The 20511-nt window shown below is 40.9% G+C and overlaps 1 protein-coding gene across 1 annotated transcript in view; it reads right to left on the reverse strand.

Moving 5' to 3' along the window:
* Nucleotides 1–16803, reverse strand: part of NMNAT2 (nicotinamide nucleotide adenylyltransferase 2) — a 201113-nt gene extending 184310 nt beyond the window's left edge. The window contains exon 1 of the mRNA XM_049868109.1: nt 16663–16803. Within this exon, the coding sequence (XP_049724066.1) occupies nt 16663–16747 (85 nt within the window). The 5' untranslated portion in view covers nt 16748–16803. The remainder of the gene's footprint in view (nt 1–16662) is intronic.
* Between the last annotated feature and the right edge of the window lie 3708 nt (nt 16804–20511).

Raw genomic sequence — 20511 nt, forward strand, 5'->3', positions numbered from 1 at the left:
AAGAAGATATTCAGGCAACCAACAGATACATGAGAAAATGCTCTCGATCATTAGCCATTAGAGAAATGCAAATTAAAACTACGATGAGATTCCATCTCACACCAGCAAGGCTGGCATTAATCCAAAAAACACAAAATAATAAATGTTGGAGAGGCTGCGGAGAGATTGGAACTCTCATACACTGCTGGTGGGAATGTAAAATGGTACAACCACTTTGGAAATCTATCTGGCGTTATCTTAAACAGTTAGAAATAGAACTACCATACAATCCAGAAATCCCACTCCTGGGAATATACCCTAGAGATACAAGAGCCTTCATACAAACAGATATATGCACACCCATGTTTATTGCAGCACTGTTTACAATAGCAAAAAGTTGGAAGCAACCAAGGTGTCCATCAACGGATGAATGGGTAAATAAATTGTGGTATATTCACACAATGGAATACTACGCATCGATAAAGAACAGTGACGAATCTGTGAAACATTTCATAACATGGAGGAACCTGGAAGGCGTTATGCTGAGCGAAATTAGTCAGAGGCAAAAGGACAAATATTGTATAAGACCACTATTATAAGATCTTGAGAAATAGTAAACCTGAGAAGAACACATACTTTTGTGGTTACGAGGGGGGAGGGAGGGAGGGTGGGAGAGGGTTTTTTATTGATTAATCAGTAGATAAGAACTGCTTTAGGTGAAGGGAAAGACAACACTCAATACATGGAAGGTCAGCTCAATTGGACTGGACCAAAAGCAAAGAAGTTTCCGGGATAAAATGAATTCTTCAAAGGTCAGCGGAGCAAGCGCGGGGGTCTGGGGAACATGGTTTGCGGGGACTTCTAAGTCAATTGGCAAAATAATTCTATTATGAAATCATTCTGCATCCTACTTTGAAATGTGGCGTCTGGGGTCTTAAATGCTAACAAGAGGCCATCTAAGATGCATCAATTGGTCTCAACCCACCTGGAGCAAAGGAAAATGAAGAACACCAAGGTCACAGGACAACTAAGAGCCCAAGAGACAGAAAGGGCCACATGAACCAGAGACCTACATCATCCTGAGACCAGAAGAACTAGTTGGTGCCCGGCCACGATCGATGACTGCTCTGACAGGGAGCACAGCAGAGGACCCCTGAGGGAGCAGGAGATCAGTGGGATACAGACCCCAAATTCTCATAAAAAGACCAAACTTAATGATCTGACTGAGACTAGAGGAATCCCGGCGGCCATGCTCCCCAGACCTTCTGTTGGCACAGGACAGGAACCATCCCCGAAGACAACTCATCAGACATGAAAGGGACTGGTCAGCGGGTGGGAGAGAGATGCTGATGAAGAGTGAGCTAATTATATCAGGTGGACACTTGAGATTGTGTTGGCAACTCTTGTCTGGAGGGGGGATGGGAGGATAGAGAGAGAGGGAACCCGGCAAAATTGTCAAGAAAGGAGAGACTGAAAGGGCTGACTCAAGAGGGGGAGAGCAAGTGGGAGTAGGGAGTGAGATGTATGTAAACTTATATGTGACAGACTGATTGGATTTGTAAACGTTCACTTGAAGCTTAATAAAAGTTATAAAAAAAACAAAAAACATCTACAACTATCCATCAGGACAGTTTGAGCTTACTTCACCAAACTGATGATAATTCAAGCAAAAGTCAATAAATGTGACACTTAGCCAGCCTGTGACATATTGAGGGGGAATGCATGCACTTTGAAACACTGGAAATAGTTTCCAGACCCTTATTCTGATTTATAAGAAATCCTCATTGTTTAGGGCCCCCAGGTTGAGAATCCGTGATTAGGAATATCTTTTAACACAGACATACGTGGGTTTGAACAAGGGATAAAGAGGTGAATGTTCCATGTGTGGAAGAATGGCCCATTGTGCCCTGCACGAGTTCTAATCTGGTGGGGAGAATTGAAGGCCCCACATGATGTGAGATAGATGAGAAAAAGTCATAAATTCTGAACTTTAAAGGTAACGGCTATGCTAAAGTATCATCTACTGCTGACTAGGGTGAAAGCACTATTATATCTGCTTAAAGATGGGAGATAGACATTGCCTCATACCAGACCCACCCTGCAACTCAAACTATCAACCAAAAGAAACATTAACGGGGGACGAGAAAGGCCCGGTCTTTAAATGGTGGTCATAAAGACAGAGAAGCAATTATGTACCGTTAAAAGGATCTCACCTTGAAATTATGGGGTGTCTGGGATTTGCTTCAAGATAATACAGGGCAGGGGTGGGGGAGTGGATAGGAGTATCTGTGAAGAAAGATGGGCTATGAATTGATAATTATTGAAGCTGGATGACAGGTACATCAGAGTTCATTGCATCATTCTGTTTACTTTTGTGTATGTTTGGGATTTCCCATAAGAAAAATGGACTTTTTATTATTTGCTTTTTTAAAGATTACACCTGCCTATTCCAAATGTGGCACCATTCACCTCTGTTGGTGAAAAGTTACCATGTCAGGGAACAAAGGCACATTTGTTATTCTTACGGGAGCCCTGGGAATAGGACATTGCCAATGATGTGGCCATGAGGGGAGGACCAGGGATTTGAGGAGGTAGACAAGGTACGGAGAAAGTTCTGAGTTCAATCCCAAAACAGGGACTTCTAAGCATGAACAAGAGTCGACTGGAGCTCTTAATAAAAATCATCTTAAGAATAACAGTATCAAGAAACTGGATAATTCCAGAACCCAGAAACTTTTAGTATTCACCCTGTCTGGGAACCTGCAAAGTTTCTTCCTTATTCCAAAAGCAGAGGCGTCACTTCTAGGTTGTCATTTCTAGTTGACAACCCCTACAATTAAGCATGTTTTTTGATCTGCAAAGTACCAGAAGACATCACATGTACAGGGATCTTTTCCCCATGACGATGATGACTGGACTAGTTTAGCAGCTTAGTCCACCAATTTGACCGATTATTTAGAATGTCAGAACAAGTTAGCATACAGGTAGCCATAGCTTGCCTTACTCGATCCAGTTAGAAAAAGATACATTTTGTTGTTGCTGCTAGTTTCCTCCATGTCAATTCCAAAAGATAAATAACCAAAACGGAACCGAACTCACTGCCGTAGAGTTGATTACCGACTCATAGCAACCCTATAGGACAGAGCAGAACTACCCCATGGAGTTCCAAAGGAGTGCCTGGTGGATTTGAACTACCGACCTTTTGGTTAGCAGCCTTAGCTCTTAACCACTACACCCTCAGGGTTTCCAAAAAGATAAATACCACGTCACAAATAAAGGCAGCATCTGCTAAGCCAAGTTCAATAAGACAGCACACATCAGGCCACATCAGTATGCTTCATTGTGAATTGGATATGGACAATGAGGATGAGTTCAAAGAAGATGAGCCGAAGTGCTACAAGATTAGAAACAGAATCCAATGCTCAGCTGAAGGATCCGGGGTTTATTAAGCCTGAAGAGAAGACTGGTAGGGAGGGCAGGGTAGCTGTCTTCAGATATTCGAAGGTCTCACAAGTAGGAAACAGACTAGTTCTGCTCCAAAGATCTCAAGGAAAAGAACTAGGGCCAACATATGGAAGTTTTAGGAAGCCAACTGTCAGCCCAATTAAAGAATACTCTTGAAAAAGGTAAAGTTTGCCAAGTGCTATTTGGCTGCTTTGGAAAACCAGTGCTTTCCCTGGGCCTGAAAATTCTCCAGCAGAGATGGGACAAACCCTTGTGAAGATGTATTAAAAGAAATTTCAGAATTGGATGAATAGCTGCATGATTTTTGAAATCTCTTTCAAATGGAGACTCTGTGATTTCTGAAAATGAAAACATAATGGACAAACCAACTGATTTAAAAGATATTTTGTTTGTGTATTTATTTGTTTGTTTGAAGTGGAATAAACCATTTACAAAGCTTCCCCTTAGTAGGTGCCATGGATAAAACATTTTTTTCAAGCTGTGAATAAATAAAAATAAAACTTAACTCCTCTGCCATCTTCAGACTTAATTTTGTCTCACTGAGAGGCTATTCCTAGGTGCTCCACACACCTGACTGAAGCATCCAATGTCTCCATTCTTGACTCTATATTTTTCACTCCTGTCAAATTATATACTTAATACCTCCCAAACATGACTTGCAGGTTCCCACTGTGGATGCCTGGGGACACTGTATTCTGGGATAGGGTTCTATTCTAGGAAGCATGAGCCTTCATGTCTTGAGGCAAAAATTGTCTCAGTTTTTGATCCCTGAGTCACCGATGCCTTGTATTTGCCATTTGTCCTGTGTTCTGACCCTGTCTTATTTGAATCCCTGTTTTTCTGTATTTCCTGGTTCCCAGATACTTGTCTGGTTTCTGATCTATTATTTTACCTAGGAGTCCCTGGGTAGTACAAACGATTAATGCCTTCAGCTGCTAACTGAAAGGCTGAAGGCTTGAGTCCACTCAGAGGTACCTTGGAAGAAGGACCTGATGATCTACTTCCAAAAAATCAGCCATTGAAAACATTATGGAGCACAGTTCTACTCTGACACACATGGGGTCACCAGGAGTCAGAACTGACCGGAAGGCAACTGGCTTGCCCTCTTGGGTTTTGCTCTAGAGACTCTGGGATTCTGAGTATTACCAATAATCCAATCATTCATTTACTTGCTAAAATATTTAAAGTATCTTCCATGTGCTTACAGCACAGTGGTATGCACCATAGGAGATACAAAAAGCCGTATGACCCGAGCAAGGGCCTGAATCTGATAGAGAATATGAGACCTGGACAGAAATAGCTCCAAACCGCAGCAGAATGTGCTAAGTGCTATAACGGAGGCACAAACCAAGTGCCATCTGAGTTCAGAGGGAGGTGAGATGCTGCAGAAAAACTAGAGGCGACTGCAGGAGCAGTCTGTAAAAGCCTGGTGCAGCTCATCTGCTGACTTTTTAACTCTCAAATATAATGTATATAAAATATTAGCTTTAAAGAAACAAATAGCTCTGAATCAGGAACAGGTTAAATGTGTTCTGGGAAAGCATATCTAACGTTCGACAGTAGGTAAATATCGAACATTAGCCAGAGGGGCCAATCCATGCTCAGTGTAAACCAAACACCAGAAAATCATTCCCATTATAAACATGGTCATTTAGCCAGTCGGCCAGAAAAATTACAATTATGAAATTGAAACTACATTTGCTGTTTAAATGAGTCTTTTTAGAGATTTAGTTTAGACCGAAAATTGCTTATCAAAGAGTCCCTCTGGGTAATGGACTCCAACTGCACTTTGTATTTTTAGAACCCTTTAGACTCAATCCCCATTGTAACGTCAGCAGTAGGTTCTATCAGGAGTTGGCAAGCTTTTTCTGTAAAGGGCCAGAAAGTAAGTATTTTAGGCTTTGCAGGCCATGTTGTCTCTGTCACAACTACTGAACTCTGCCATTGTAGTGTGAAAATAGTCATAGGCAACAGGTAAGAGAATGACTGTGGCAATGTTCCAATAAAACTTTGTTTATGAATACCAAATGAATATTCTTCTTTTGAATTTTTTTCAACCATTGGTTGAAATGTAAACGCCATTCTTAGCATGCAGGCTCACGGGTTGCAGTTTGCTGACTCCTGGGTTATATCAATCACCCTATTGTACAAATGAGAAAACTAAGACTCAGAAGACTGTGTTCCCAAATCAACAGCAATTCTGCTTACTAGTTTCCATATAAAGAGAAATAATAAAGTGACAAAACACTGGCAACATTTACTCACTGATTATCAGCATTGTTCACAGAATGAAAAAAAATCATGTATTATCTACAAACTTTGATTCCCTGGGGCATTACAAATAAATAATTTTTAAACTGGGGTAAGATTGGTTCATGGTAAATGAAGCAATTATGGCTGAAATTTCTATGTACAATATTTTATTGTCTTTTTTAATTTTCACTATAAATTTCTTAATTTATAATGGGGTGACAGTCTCTAAATTAAAAAAAAAAGGCACAACATTTGCCTTATTTTAAAGGTAGGGTAGTTTATATGATAAAATACACTGTGCTAAATATTTATCAGCACATAAATATTTCAAAAGAAAGATGAACAGTTATTGATGTAGTTTGATCTCAATGCTTCATGGAATGAGTATTCTACCTATCTGTGGGTATCAAGATGAAGGGTTGGGAAAATGTTAAAGGATAAAACATTAGAAAACCCAACCACCCAGTGGAATATCGCTTATTTGAGCCTTTAAAAAGATACAATAATAATTTTAAAAGCTATGGAAATCCATAGTTTTATAGCAAGAACAGGAATATACTTGTTGGAGAACTCCAGAAAGAATTAGAGCTAAAAACAAAAGCCAAAGGAAGGGAGCCTCCATGGTTCTCATTCATCAGACAGTTAAGCCTGCAGGAAAGAGAGATTCTTCAAATCCTACAAAATCAAAGAAGATACAACTAGAATTAATTTAGTTTGCGAAATATGAGAATACTTGAACAACCAGTAGCCATCCCATTGAAGTACAGAAGAGTTAAGTTTAGAACCTAGGTGAGAAGAACTTTCTACCAGAGGACTGAGCTAGGGAACTTCTTTCAAAACATAATATAGAAATAACAGCTTTAAAATGTTTAGATAAAATCACAGGTGGCAGATTCCTAACGAACTGCTAATAAGCGGAACTTTGAAATTTGGGGTACAAGCCTGACATCTGACATTGGTCCACTAGCCTTCAAGGGCTCACTAAAGGGCTAGGTAAAGTCTGAACACCTTTGTATTGGCCCCTCCTGACCTGTTTTCTGGCTTTCTCATATCCTGCCCTTCCCTTCCCCACCCACACTTTAGCCATTATAGCAAGCTCCTTGGAGATTTCTTGATGTGCCACATTGTTGGAGGCCTTTACACAAACTCTGCCCTCTGCCCAGAACATCATTCTCCATCCTGCCCACTTGACAGCTCCTACTTGCAAGACCCAGCTCAAACCCTCATTAATGCCTGCCCTGAAGGCGCTCCCACTATCTCCATTGTAATAACTTCCTCCTCTGTGCTCCCACTTTACTTCCTTCTCACCTCTTTTATAAAATTTGTCACCCTGAACTGCTCTGATTAATTTATTTGTTTATACTAGGCTTATGTTATGATTAGTTTATTTGTTTATACTGTGATTCGTTTATCTCCTCTATAGAGGGTGATTAAAGTGTTGAAAAGTAAAATGTCACCTTGAGAACTAAGGTGCGCCTGACCCAAGCCATGGTGTTTTCAATCACCTAATATGCATGCGAAGGCTGAACAATGAATAAGGAAGACTGAAGAAGAATTGATGCCTTGAAGCTGTGGTGTTGGTGAAGAATACTGAATATACCATAGACTGCCAAAAGAACAAACAAATCTGTCTTGGAAGAAGTACAACCAGAATGCTCCTTAGAAGCAAGGATGGTGAGACTATGCCTCACATATTAAAAAAAAAAAAAAAATTTTTTTTTTTTTTTTTTTTATCAGGAGGGATTAGTCTCTGGAGAAGGACATCAAAAAAAGAGGAAGACCCTCAATGAGATGGGTTGACACAGTGGCTGCAACAATGCACTTAAGCATAGCAACAATTGCAAGGAAGTTGCAGGATCAGGCAGTGTTTCGTTCTGTTTTGCATGGGGTGGCTATGAGAACCAACTCAGGGGCACCCAACAACAACAACAACAACATAGAGGATGATCTCCCTGAGGCATAGGAAGGAGCGTCATCAATTTTTTATACCCAAGGCCTAGCACTCAATAAGTAGGTATTCAATGACTCTGTGGCCACTGAATTCTCACATGACTCTAAACTTCTTGCCTGCAAAAAGAATATAGACTTGAGTTAGGTAAATATAGCATTTCATTTCTTCACTCATTCAACCAACATTTTTTTTTTTTTACTATGTTCCAGGCACTGTTCTAGGCACCTGAGATACATTTGTTAGCAAAGTAAACAAAGATCTTTGCCCTCAAAGAGCTTATATTCTAGCTGAGGAGACAGACAATAAACATAACAAATAAGTAAATAATATACTTTGTTGAGACGTTATAAGGGCTAAGGGAAAATGATATAAGTAAAGCAAGATAAGAGGTACTGGGAATATGTGAGTTGTAATTCTACCCTGTCCTATAGGGTCACTATGAGTTGGAATCGACTCGACAGCACTGGGTTTTTTTTTTTTTATTTTAAGCTATGTGATCAAAGGTGTAGGACTCACCAAGTAGACAATGAGGAGAATGTTACATTTGAGCCCAGACTAAAAGAGGGAGAGAGAATTAGATATGGGGCTATATGAATGAAGGCAGGGGGAACATCAGTGCTAACATCCTAAGGTCAATGCAAGGAGGTCAGTGAGGCTGGCTAAGAGGGAGATGGTAGGAGATGTATTGGGGCCTGGAGTGGGCACAAATCACAGAGCCTTGTGGGCCATTGTAATGGTTTTGGCTTTTACTCTGAAGTAAGGCAGGGAGCCTTGGAGGATTTAAGCAAAGGAGCAACATGATCTGACTTAGACCTTACACTGTAAAAGGATTACTCTAGCTAATTCATTGAGAATTGATTGTTGGGATCAAGGATACGAGAAGGTAGGCCAGTTAAGAAGCTATTGCAATAGTTCACATGAAAGATAACAGTGGCTTGTACCACGGTTGTAGGTAGGGAAAAACATGGTTGGGTTCTAGTTATACTTTGAAGATAGATCCCAAAACATGTTGCTGACATATGTGGAGTGTATGTGAAAGAGAACAATCAAGCATTAGTCCAAGGCTTTTGGCCTAAGGAACTGGAAGAAGAAAAATCTACAAGCATTTAGTCTTATCTAAGGGCTGTACTTTACGCAACTTCCTACCACCTGATAAATGTTCAAATGAGGTCAATATGTAGCAGCATGGCTACCCATGTGGAGGCAATACGATGTAGGCGAAAGAGTAGAAAAGAGTGCTATTTAGCGCCCTCCACTTCATGGGTTAGCCTCTGAATCTTGTTCCCTTCTTTTATTCCCTTATTACAAAAATTTTCCTGGACGGTTCACTTGTCCAGGATTGAAGGGAATTATGCAGTAGGTTTAATGCAAAAGTTTAAAGGTAGAGTCTAAAGAAGCTCAAAAAAGGTAGTTTTATTATTAAGATGATAATGGGGAAGATGATGATGCTGGTAGAGGTTATAACATTTGCCTTTGCTGCAGATTTCACACCTCTTAGAGATATTGCAATATACAAAAGGAGGAGGGAGCCAACGTCAGGAGCATGGGTTTGGTCAAACCCTGTAAGCCTTTGAACGTTTTTCTGAGCTAAAATACTTCTGAGACTATCTGCCAAAGTGTACCCAAAAAAAGCAAATGCATTTCATACAATTGAATGCTTATAATTGGAAGACCTCTAGCAATGGAAAGGTTCTTCCTTGTACACTGAAGGTTCATTTACAAATATTGAGAGATGGAACATATCCATAAATAAAGTTACGTAATTCTCTATAAAACGCATGTATCTATTCCAGGTCTTAGTCTGTTATATAAAATCTTAAGGAATTATTTTAAATGCCTTTAAACCAAAGTTTTGTGTATTAAATATTGTAAGAAAAAACTGGTATTGAAAAAAAATTTTAATGCATTCCTTTGTGTCCTCAGGATCTTTATAAGCAATTCATGATCATTTGAAAATGCTTTAAAAATGAACGAGAACTCCACTAGAAAGTGTATATTTCACAGTTATCATTAAATATTGCTTAAACAACCTTCATATACAGAAGGTTTTAAAGAAACTCAGAACCTTCTCTTTCTTAGTCATGCATAGGCTACTTTCAAAACTACTGCCTATCAAAAGAAAAATAACACCAACGTATATTATCCATCTACCTTTGCATTTTCCTCCTATATCTGAGGAGCTCTCTTGCAACAGAGAGGCCCAAACTTGAGTGTTGGCAGGTTATGCTTTTTAGTTACTTAGGCTGTTCATTCGACTTTGTCTACTGTTGGAAATCTGTGTGTAAATATTCCTCTGAGATTCATAACATTTTAAAGGATATTTCTACTAAAAACCGTTCCAACTGTTTCTGAAAAGGCATATGAGCCTCAATCCTGGTAGCTCTAAACTGAAAGGCTTAAACATGGAGAGTAAGATTAAATAAAACAAAAAGGTAGAAGAGAAACTGAAAATGAATATTCCTTCTTTTCAGAACTCTTAGAACATCAACCTTCTACTTGGTTATACTCTGTTCCTTGGTTTGTGATGCATTCTACATGGGAGATTTGCCTCTCATGGTTTTATGTGTTTACGTGAGGCTCAAACAAGCCAAAGAGCAGGCAAAAATAAATCAAGCCACCTGTTCGTGTGAACAAAAATACTTAAATTTTCTTTTTCAGTCCATTCTTTTGCAGTCGTAAGCAGACATAACTCCTGCTAGTGAACCTACTGTGGGTCTTCCATGAGTTTCCATTAGTGGGCCTTCACTTTAGCAATGAGTTAGGATTCCCAAACACTCACTTGAGTGTTATTACAGCCATCATCACAATGATGGGCAAGTTATGAAACGATCTTACAAACTGTATCGACTGTTCCCAATTTCACAGCCTCAATATTAAAAATGAATTAACTTAAGGATCTTGATTTTTCTCCTACTTCATACTAAAAAAAAAAAAAACTTTTTATGTTTTTATTTACGTAGTGGTAATGAATTTTAACACCTTTCTTGTGTGAAGAACTTTGAATAATCTAACTGGAATCTACTAGGAGATTTCATTGCAAGACTTCCTTTCAGTGTCCCAGATGGGAAAGAGCCTTTAGGTATCTAGGCATATAGAATTTAGATATTTCCTTCTTTTGCATCAGTGTTTTCGCTGAACACATACATCCAAAATTTTAGAGTAGAGGTATGAATTTTCACTTTCTCCACCAAATCCAAACCTACTTCTCCTCCAGAGGTCTTGACTCCTTCTCCATTACCCACCCACCAATCGTATCTCTTTTAGGTAAATCACCAAAGTATCTCTTTCAAGTAAATAACTTTCAAATATTCCATCCCAAATACCACCGCCCTGGGCCGGGTCATTGTCTTCTCTGACTTGAACTCTGTATTGCTAGAATAAGTATCTAATTGGTACTCCCCCCCGCAACTATTTCCATTCTTGCCTTTCTCTAACCTACATTCAAAATTCAATTAAATCATAATTTTAAATAGAATTATCTCGACTTTTTAAAAGTAAAGCAATATGTTCACATTATCACTGAGATAAAGTCTAAATCCCTTTACATGACTTGCAAGTCCTCATGATTGATCAGACTTTCACCTACCTCTCCAGTCTTGTCTCTCACCCCTCTCCTTCTTAAGCCATCCTGAGCTTTCCTTTATTCCAATATGCCATAGCTTTCTGTCTCACAACTCCATCCCTTACACATGGATGATTTCTCTACCTGGAACAAGATTCTATTCATAGTTTTTTTTTTATTATTATTTTTTATTCAACAACTCTTATGCAGCATCTACTACATGCTAGGTACTAGGAAATACAGGTAGTTCCCAACTTACGATGGGGTTCCATTCCAACAACTCTGTTAGAAGTCAGTCCTGATGTAAGTTGAATACCTCTTTTTTTTTTTTAGTTTTCATTATTATTGCCTTTTATTATCATTATCTTTATAAATCTGATCTTTGAACGTCTGCAAGTGAACACCTGAGAATGATAACATCAGCAATTATGTGTTGCAACATTGTATGTAGTACATATTACTAACAATAAGATGTACAAAAAAAAAATGACAGTCATACGTGCAGTTCTCGTAACTTGAATATCTCGTAAATAGGGGACTACCTGTATATTAATGATCAAAACTGACATTGTTTCTGTCCTCATGGAACTTAGAGTCTAGAATGGAAAACAGTCATGAAACATGTAATGAGATGAAAGTTATGGCCTGGCTAGTATAAGGTGCCGTGGAAGCGAATGTCAGGGCAACCAGACAAGTTAGGAGTCAGTGAAAGTTCCCTGGGAAAGCACTGTTGAGGCTAAAATCTAAAGGATGAATAGGTGTTAGTTGGGGTAACAGAAGAGTGAAGGAGGAGGAGGTGATGGGGTGAAAGGAATGTTCTAGCAACACAGGTAGACAGAAACTATAAGAGTATTAAGAAAAAAAAATCACCTTTCCTTGTTATAAGATATTGGGAGGCGATATTGTTGAATACATTTTGCTGGTGGCCTGTGTTGCCAAGGGAAAAAAAATCCATGAAGTTCCCATCACCTTTTGTTGACAGCTAAGTTCAAATGACTCCTCACTTCACAGATGCTCTTTCAATTAAGGGGATTCAGAAGAGGCTTCTTGGACGAGAAAGAGTCTAGATATCAGAAAATTGCTTCTAGACTGACTTTTGCTTAAGACCCTCACCCAGTGGCCTAAGTCCGTACTTCTGCTTCGTCATTTGTAAGAACAGAATAAGAACATTATCCAGTTTACCATACGAGCAGGATCAAAATGAGAGAGTGGCGTGAAGGTATAAAGTAGTAACTGGGCATAATGACTTTTTCATATAAATATTTCAAGGATATTAAACAGTTTCTTAAATTCTGACAGTTCTCTATATATTAACAGTTGTTGTTAGGCTCTGTCAAGTCAATTCTGACTCATAGTGACAACATATGACAGGGTAGAACTGCCCCATAGGGGTTTTGGTGTTTTTTTTTGTTTCTTTTTTCTATAACCCCCATAGAGTTTTCTAGGCTGTAATCTTTATAGAAGCAGATTGCCAGGTCTTTCTCCTGCAGAGATGCTGGGTAGATTCAAACGACCAACCTTTAGGTTAGCAGCCCAGCACTTAACCACTGTACTACCAGGGCTCCTCCTGTGTACTAGTAGCAATTCAAATTAATTTCTTATGATTTTTGGCTGTAGCAACAGTGTTGCATTTCCAACTCCTCAACAAGTAGAGAGCCCTCTTCATTACTTTTTAAGAGGCCTAAATCTAGATATGATTCTTTTTCACAAGATACAATTGTGCAAAGCCAAAAATATTTTGATGTTAAAAAAAACTAAAGATTCAGTTATTTTGTAATCATTAAAAAAACAAGATGTGTTTCTTCTGTGATCAAATCCCCCAACTCCTCTATTTTTTATGGGTAAACTAAGCTGTTTATTCCTTCTTACTTTTCTAGTTAAACTTGTTACCTGATTTCCCAGTGGCTGGTTTATTGACAAATATTACAACTGAAATACAAAGAAAGTTATACTAAAATATAATCTCTAGGTGCTTAAAAACTAAGAACTTACACGCTTACATGTTTTAAAAAAGAAAAAAGCTTCTAGTTTCACATTATCTTTCTACGTAATAAGGTAGAACCATTGATTTATGGGTTTACTTTGCCAAAAACTTTTATGTATCTCTGAAAACATTTCAGTTACAGTTGAGTGTTGGGTATGTAAGTGCCAAATATCTCTATCACAAATATTAAGTTTCTTCCCCATTTGTTTCTAGAGCCACAAACATGAATAAAATCAACTCCTCTTTTGAAGTATAGGAAAAGCTCGTTCTTAAATTATTTACAAATATTGAGAACTATGCAAGTGTTGCTTTTCAGAGATGAACAATGAGTCTTTAGTTTTGAATGCCACTTCTCTTTTTGTTTATAGGTGTTTTTTTTTTTTAATGTGGTAAGCAATCAGATTTCAAAATATAGGTGCTCTATTAACGGTATCTAATTTCAAAGTTCCATTTGGGGCTATGTTTATTATTATTACAAGTTTCAGGTACCTCAAAGAAAGTTTGATAATTTTATTCCACTAATTATTTCTGTATTGTTGGGGAGAAAATTTTAAAAGCCATTTAAAAGGAGGAAATAGTTCATGGATAACTGGCTTCCATAACTGGTTGCTTTAGAAATGGGAAAGAGCTCTTAAGCAAATGCATATTTAGGAATCTCATTTAGCTGATGACCAATTTAATTCTAATCTGTTAGCATGTATTTGAAGGAAACAGAGTGTTCATGGAGTTATGCAATCAGAAGGTAGGTGAGCACATCCCCCTGCCTTTGATGCACTGCAAAGGCCTCTGCAAGAGCAATCAGAAAATGCAAGGTTCAAATCCTGACTCAGCCACCCACTCTCCATATGGGTTCATGAGAAAGTCACTTAGCCTCTGAACATCAGTTTCTCATTTATAAAATAGAGATAATAATGCCTTCCTTACCAAAAAACCAGACCAAACCCATTGCTGTCAAGTTGATTCCAACTCATAGTGACCCTATAGGGCACAGTAGAACCACCCTCACAGGGTTTCCAAGGAGCAGCTGGTGAATTTGACTTTTAGGTTATCGGCTGTAGCTCTTAAGCCCTGTGCCGTCAAGATTCCTTAGCTGGTTGTTATTAGGAATAATTGGCACAACATATATAAAAAGGCTTTATAAAGCAGAAACTTCTGTACATAAATAAATTTTTAAAAATTTATCACAAGCTCAAGGAATACCATAAAAGATCCTACCAAAAATAGTTTAATATGTATTTTGTGTTCCTGTTCTTGTTTTCTTTTCATTCAAATTTGTGCTAAATCCTTGTTAGGTTGTAAGCTTCTTAAAGCCACAGTGCACACACCATAATCTCTTTCCATGTCAGTCTCTGGATTATACTTAACTAATGGATGCTCAAAAAGCTTTGCGGACATTCTCCCTTGGTCCTCAGTTCCAACACCAAGCAAAAAGTCACTACTGTCAAAAAGTCTTCTTTCACCTATCCTATTTTAAACTCTCCTGCTGCAATCCACACTTATTTCTATATATTCATCCTCAAAGCTGGTGGAGAGTGGCTGGTCAGCATCAACAGAACAAAAGCCTTGTCAATGTTACCCAATTCACTTCAGCTGCAAGACCAAATCCTTGGTTTTCAGTCTAAATCTGCCCTTTTGCAATCCCAAACAAGCAGCATTAGTTACACTCTCAGCCCCAGGAAGGAAGGAGAAGTGCCTGCTGGTTCACTAAAGATTTCTAGAGCCAAGGATTTCCAAAGGAAAGCCCATCCTTGCCTGGCCAAGGTAGAGGAATGAAATACATCTAGCATTAGATGGCTAGAGAAAATATGGAAAGAGAGGAAAAGAAGGACAGCAGTGAAGACAGCAGAATCAGGAGAAAGTGAAAGTAGAGCGCTCCCCGAGCACTGATATTCCCGTAGAAGACTGATGACACCCCTCTGGTCTACCACAGTGCTTGAATGAACGCCTTTATTTAACAGGCAAGTTGGCATTATCTCCTGGAAAAATACTTTAAAAGCTGATGGAATGGTGAGAACGGTAGGTCACCCTCCCTGGACCCTGTAAATGTGTTTACCAGATCTTCTCTTTGCTCAAAGCGGTTCTGTAGTCCTTTCATGAGGTTTTTTAAATAATCGGCTCCTTTCCAGCATACCTTTTAGCTTTACCAATAAGTGTGACTTTCATTTAACGACGCTTGGAGGGCTCTAGCAATCTTCAGGCTCGGGGTAAAAACGTGTCCGCAGCCAGCTCCGGCGCGCCCTGCGTTTCAGCACCGCCGCCTCTGGATAGCGCCTTGCTGGCCTGCCGGGTCAGGGCCTGCCACGAAGTCCTCATCAATATCCAGCCCACTCGCGCTCCACTTCTCGTTTTCCTCAGCCTCAGGAAAAAGTGAACCCCAACTTCTAACCTCTCGTCAATTCTTGCTTCTAAAGTGATCTCCATGTCCCTCCTTCAGGGTCTAAACGCTCACGCCCCGGTGCTTCTGGGTCCTACCAGGGTAACAGCGAAGCCGCATAGTTTCCCCATCCATGACATGAGATCTCCGACAGGCACCGACCACTTTTCCCCTGCCACCGGATCCCAAACTAGCAGCCAGGAGCTCCGGCTCGCTCTTTCTCCCTCCACTCCCCAAAGCCTTCAAGAAACAAACGCACGAAGATGCGCGACACCCCCCGCCCCGCCCCGCCCCCCCGCCCCCATCCCGGCACACACATACTCACATGCACGCTCGCACACAGAGAGGCCTCCTGGTGCCATCACCGCCCTGGGCAGAGCCTCAGCCAACTTGGGCCCGGATTCATCCACAAGGGCCGCCCGCAGCCGCCGCCCCGCCCCTCCCCTTCCTAGTCAGCGGGTGCCCACAGTCAAATCCAGGTGCCCAGGGTTCCTCTCCCCAGTCATCTCGCGCGGGCAGCACACGGTTCACAGCCCCCAAACATTCGAGCCTGGGCCGAATCAGCCAAACCCTGAATTAATCTCCTTGAAGCCCTTGCTCCTGCCACTGGTGTGTTGTGCGAGGGTGTGTGTTTGCGTCTCCGAGGCAGATACATCATTTAACTCTTTCTAGCTTTCCGCCCATCCTAAACAAACGGCATGTTACCTCCTACCCCCGCCTCTCTTCCCTGTGCCCCAACCTTTGTCCCATTCTGATCCCCGCCGGCCAAGTAGTCGCACCGCCACACTCCAGTTCCCGAGCCTCAGCCTCGAAACCCCATCCAACCTAAACCAACGCTCACCTCCGGGCCCCTCCCCTCCCCCATCCCCTGACCCCAGCGAGTCCGGTCTGGCTCTCGCAAGTGACGCCTTGGAAACGCAGCCTGCTTCCCCGCGCCGAAGCCAGGAACAGAAGGGCCGGCCTCCCACCAGCGGTAACAGCCGGGACACCCCTCCGGAGGGGCGCACGCCTCCTGTTCAACCCCCCTGGAAAACACAGGTGCTGGGCATAGGAGAGGAGCGGAAACAGCCTCCAGGATGGGCGGGAGGACTCACCGAACATCTGAATGTGCCCTTTGGTGATGGGATTGAAGCTGCCGCAGGCAAGCAAGATGACGTGGGTCTTGGTGGTCTCGGTCATGGTGTGTGTGGGCCCCTCGCGCTGGTCCAGGGGTCGCCTCTCTTTTTGTGTCTCGCTATGTCTGCAGAGAGAGAAAGGAAGGCGAGGCTCCGGCGGTGGATGCTGTGGACTCCAAGGAGCCGCTCCAGACGCAAACCGCGTCACACCCCGCCTACCCTTAACGCTTGCAGCCCCGGCAAGATCCGAGCTGCTTTTGTACTGTTCTCCTCTCTCCTCGGTATTCCTCTTTTCTCTCTAGATTCTTTCTCGTGTAGCGTCCTGGCTCCCCGCTCCACCCTCTCTCTCGCCCCCATCCCACTTCATGCCATCACTCTCTCTTCTTCAGTGTTAGTCTACAATGCAAGACATGATACCCAAGCCCAGAACCATAAATATTTATATATCATGGTGTGAGCTCTGTCTCTTGCTTCCATATAATTTAGTTTTCCTCCCTCACTCTAACATTTTTCTGTCCCCATCTCCTTTCTTTAACACATCCAACCCCCCTCAAAAGTGTGTTCCTGAGAATTTTTTCTTTCTTTTTCTCAATGTTACATCTTAAATGAGAAATTGTTCACTTCAGTAGTATTCATTTCTCTTTTTTCCACTTCTTTAGTGATTGCAAACTATTGAGCTGAGTTCAGATCTTGACCCAGTGGTTGCCAAGATGTAGGGGGAGCCTGAATCCTTGCTTGCTCTAGCAGGTTGTTGTTGTTGCTGCTGTTGTTGTGGATTGAAGCAATGATATCAGATTGAGAGCACATGAATGGAGCAGCTGCTAAAGCTGTATTAGAAAACTATTGTGTTCCTATTTAAGCTATCAAAGTTGAGCCAGAGACTGGCCCATTCTACAAGTGTTTCTTGAGCGCTCAGTATGCTTTAGGTGCTATTATAAGTCCTGCTGATAAAGCAAAGCCCCTGTCCTTATCAAGTTTCCATTCTATTGGAGGGATATAGACAATAACAAATATATATATATATATATGTTAAAAAAAAACTTAGATGACAATAAATGCCATGCAAAATGTAAGGTGACAGAACTTCTAGAGAGTGACTAGAAGAGTGGGGATCACTTTAAATTGAATAATCAGGGAACGCCTCTCTGGGGAGGTGACATTTAATGTGAGATCTAAAAGACAAGAGGGAGTTGCTATCACAAATATTTGGAAGCAGGTAAGGACTTGGTTAGGAGCCCCGGTGATGCAACGGTTAAGAGCTCAGCTGCTAACTGAAAGGTCAGTGGTTGGAACCCACCAGCAGCTCTGTGGTTGAAAAGACCTGACAATCAGGTACAGATTACAGTTTAGGAAACCCTAGAGGGTAGTTCTACTCTGTCACGTGGGGACGCTATGAGTTGGAATCAACTTGATGGTACTCAGCAACAACAAAGGCTTAGTATGCTCATAGAAAGGAAAGAAGGCCAGCGTGGCTACAGTGTATGGACAAGGGGGGAAATGGTAGGAGGAAGATTGAGGAGGTGATGAGGGCTATCAAGCAGGGCTTGTAGGCTGGGGTAAAGGGCTTGGATATTTTTCTAAGTGGAATAACAACAGGAAGCTAGTGAAGATTTTAAGCAGAGGAGTGACATGAATTTACATTTTTATAAAATACTTGCTGCTGAGTGGAAAAGGGGTTCAAAAGAGAAGACAGGGAAAGTATTTGGGAGGCTTTGGTGACTCAACGGCACTGGTTTTGGGTGGTAATCTAAGAAAATGGATTTGAGCCTTGGACTAGGTTTTATAGAGGTGGAGGTGTTGAGAAATAGATGATCTCTTTTTTTCAGGTAGATAGATTGAATTGGAGAAGGAGGGAAAGAGAGAAATCTAGGAAGATGTCTAGAAATTTGGCTTAAGCAAATAGAATGGATGGTTGTTCCATTGGCCGAGAAGAGAAAGTTGGGGGAAGAGAAGATTTGAGGGACAAAATCAAGTGTTCTATTCTGATACAGTAAATAAAATTCGTAATTCTCAACTCAGAAATCTATAAGTACAAATACCTAATTACCTTTCCTGGGCTTGAAAGCTTTTGGATAAATTTTTACCGTATACTGATGATGTGATCATTGTTTCTTCCCCCAAGCATGTAGTAGATATGCAATAAACATTTGTTAAGTTTTGCTAATAGTAGATCAACCCTAAAAAAAAACCAGAACCCAGTGCCGTTGAGTCAGTTCTGACTCATAGTGACCCTACAGGACAGAGTAGAAAGACCAACCCTAATATGCATAAAATTTCTAGTTTAAATACAAGATTTCTAAGAACTGGTGTACCCTCACAGTGGCATTTGTGTCTGCCCTGGAGATTATATGCGACACAGATTAGTGGGGTAAAAAGAGCAAGGGTCTTAGAGAGAGGCTAACTTGGATATGAAATTCGGACAGTTACTGACTGCATGACCTTGGGTCATTAACATAATTATGTTGTTGTTAACTGCCATCAAGCTGGCCCCAGGTTCATGGTGACCTATGTACAATGGAATGAAATGCTGCTTGATCCTGGGCCATCCTCACAATTGGTTACAGACTGGACCATTGTGATCAATAGGGTTTTCATTGGCTAATTTTCAAAAGTAGATCCCTAGGCCTTTTTTCCTAATCTGTCTGAGTCTGGACGCTCTGCAGAAACCTGGTCAGCATCATAGCAATGCACAAGCCTGCACTGACAGACAGGTGGTGGCTGAGAATGAGGTTCATCGGCCAGGAATCAAACCCTGGTTTCCTGCATGGAAGGCGAGAATTCTACCTCTGAACCACCACTGCTCCCAACATAATTGTAGTTAAGCAATAAATATTTATTGAGTGCCTGCCATGATCCAGGATCTGATTTGTTGTCGTAGTTAGGGACAGTTGAGTCTGTTACAACTCATGGCGACTCTATGTACAACAGAATGAACACTGCCTAGTCCTGTGCCATCCTCACAATCGTTGCTGTGTTTGAGTCCATTGTTGCAGCTACTGTGTCAATCCATCTCATTAAGGGTCTTCCTCTTTTTCGCTGACCCTCACTTTACCAAGCATGATGTATTTCTCCAGGGACTGGTTCCTCCTGATAGCGTGTCCAAAGTATGCGAGATAAGTCTCACCATCCTTGTTTCTAAGGGAGCATTCTGGCTGTACTTCTTCCAAGACAGGTTTGTTCACTCTGCTGGCAACCCATGGTATATTCAATGTTATTCAACGACACCATAATTCAAAGGCATCAAGTCTTCTTTGTTCATTGTCCAGCTTTCACATGCATATGAGGAGATTGAAAATACCATGGCTTGGGTCAAGTGCACCTTAGTTCTCAAAGGCACTGATTAAGGGGCTGTAACAAAAAACAAAATCATTGTTTTAATACAGTTTACATTCTAGAGGAGAACAACAGACCATAAACAAATGAATGAATATGTTAAAAAAAAAAAAAAAAACCTGTTGCCATCAAGTCGATTCCAACTCATAGCTACCCTATAGAACAAAGTAGAACTGCTCCATAGGGTTTCCAAGGAGCAGCTGGTGGATTCGAGCTGCTGATCTTTTGGTCAACAATGGAGCCTTTAACCACTGTTCCACCAGGGCTCCATAACGGTAACAGGTACCATAAAAAAAAAATAATAAACTGGCGTAAGAAAAAAAGTATGAAAAGAAAATATTCTCATTTAAGGTGATCAGGGATGCCAACTTCTGAAAAGATAGTATTTGAGCAGGGACTAGAATGAAGTAAATGAAAGTGTTATTTGAACACCTGGGGAAGGACACACCAGGTAGAACAGTAGAAGCAAAGGATCTGAGGAGCAAGAGTGCTTGG

This window comes from Elephas maximus, chromosome 24 (assembly GCF_024166365.1).
Source record: "Elephas maximus indicus isolate mEleMax1 chromosome 24, mEleMax1 primary haplotype, whole genome shotgun sequence".
In the NCBI taxonomy this organism is placed as follows: domain Eukaryota; kingdom Metazoa; phylum Chordata; class Mammalia; order Proboscidea; family Elephantidae; genus Elephas; species Elephas maximus.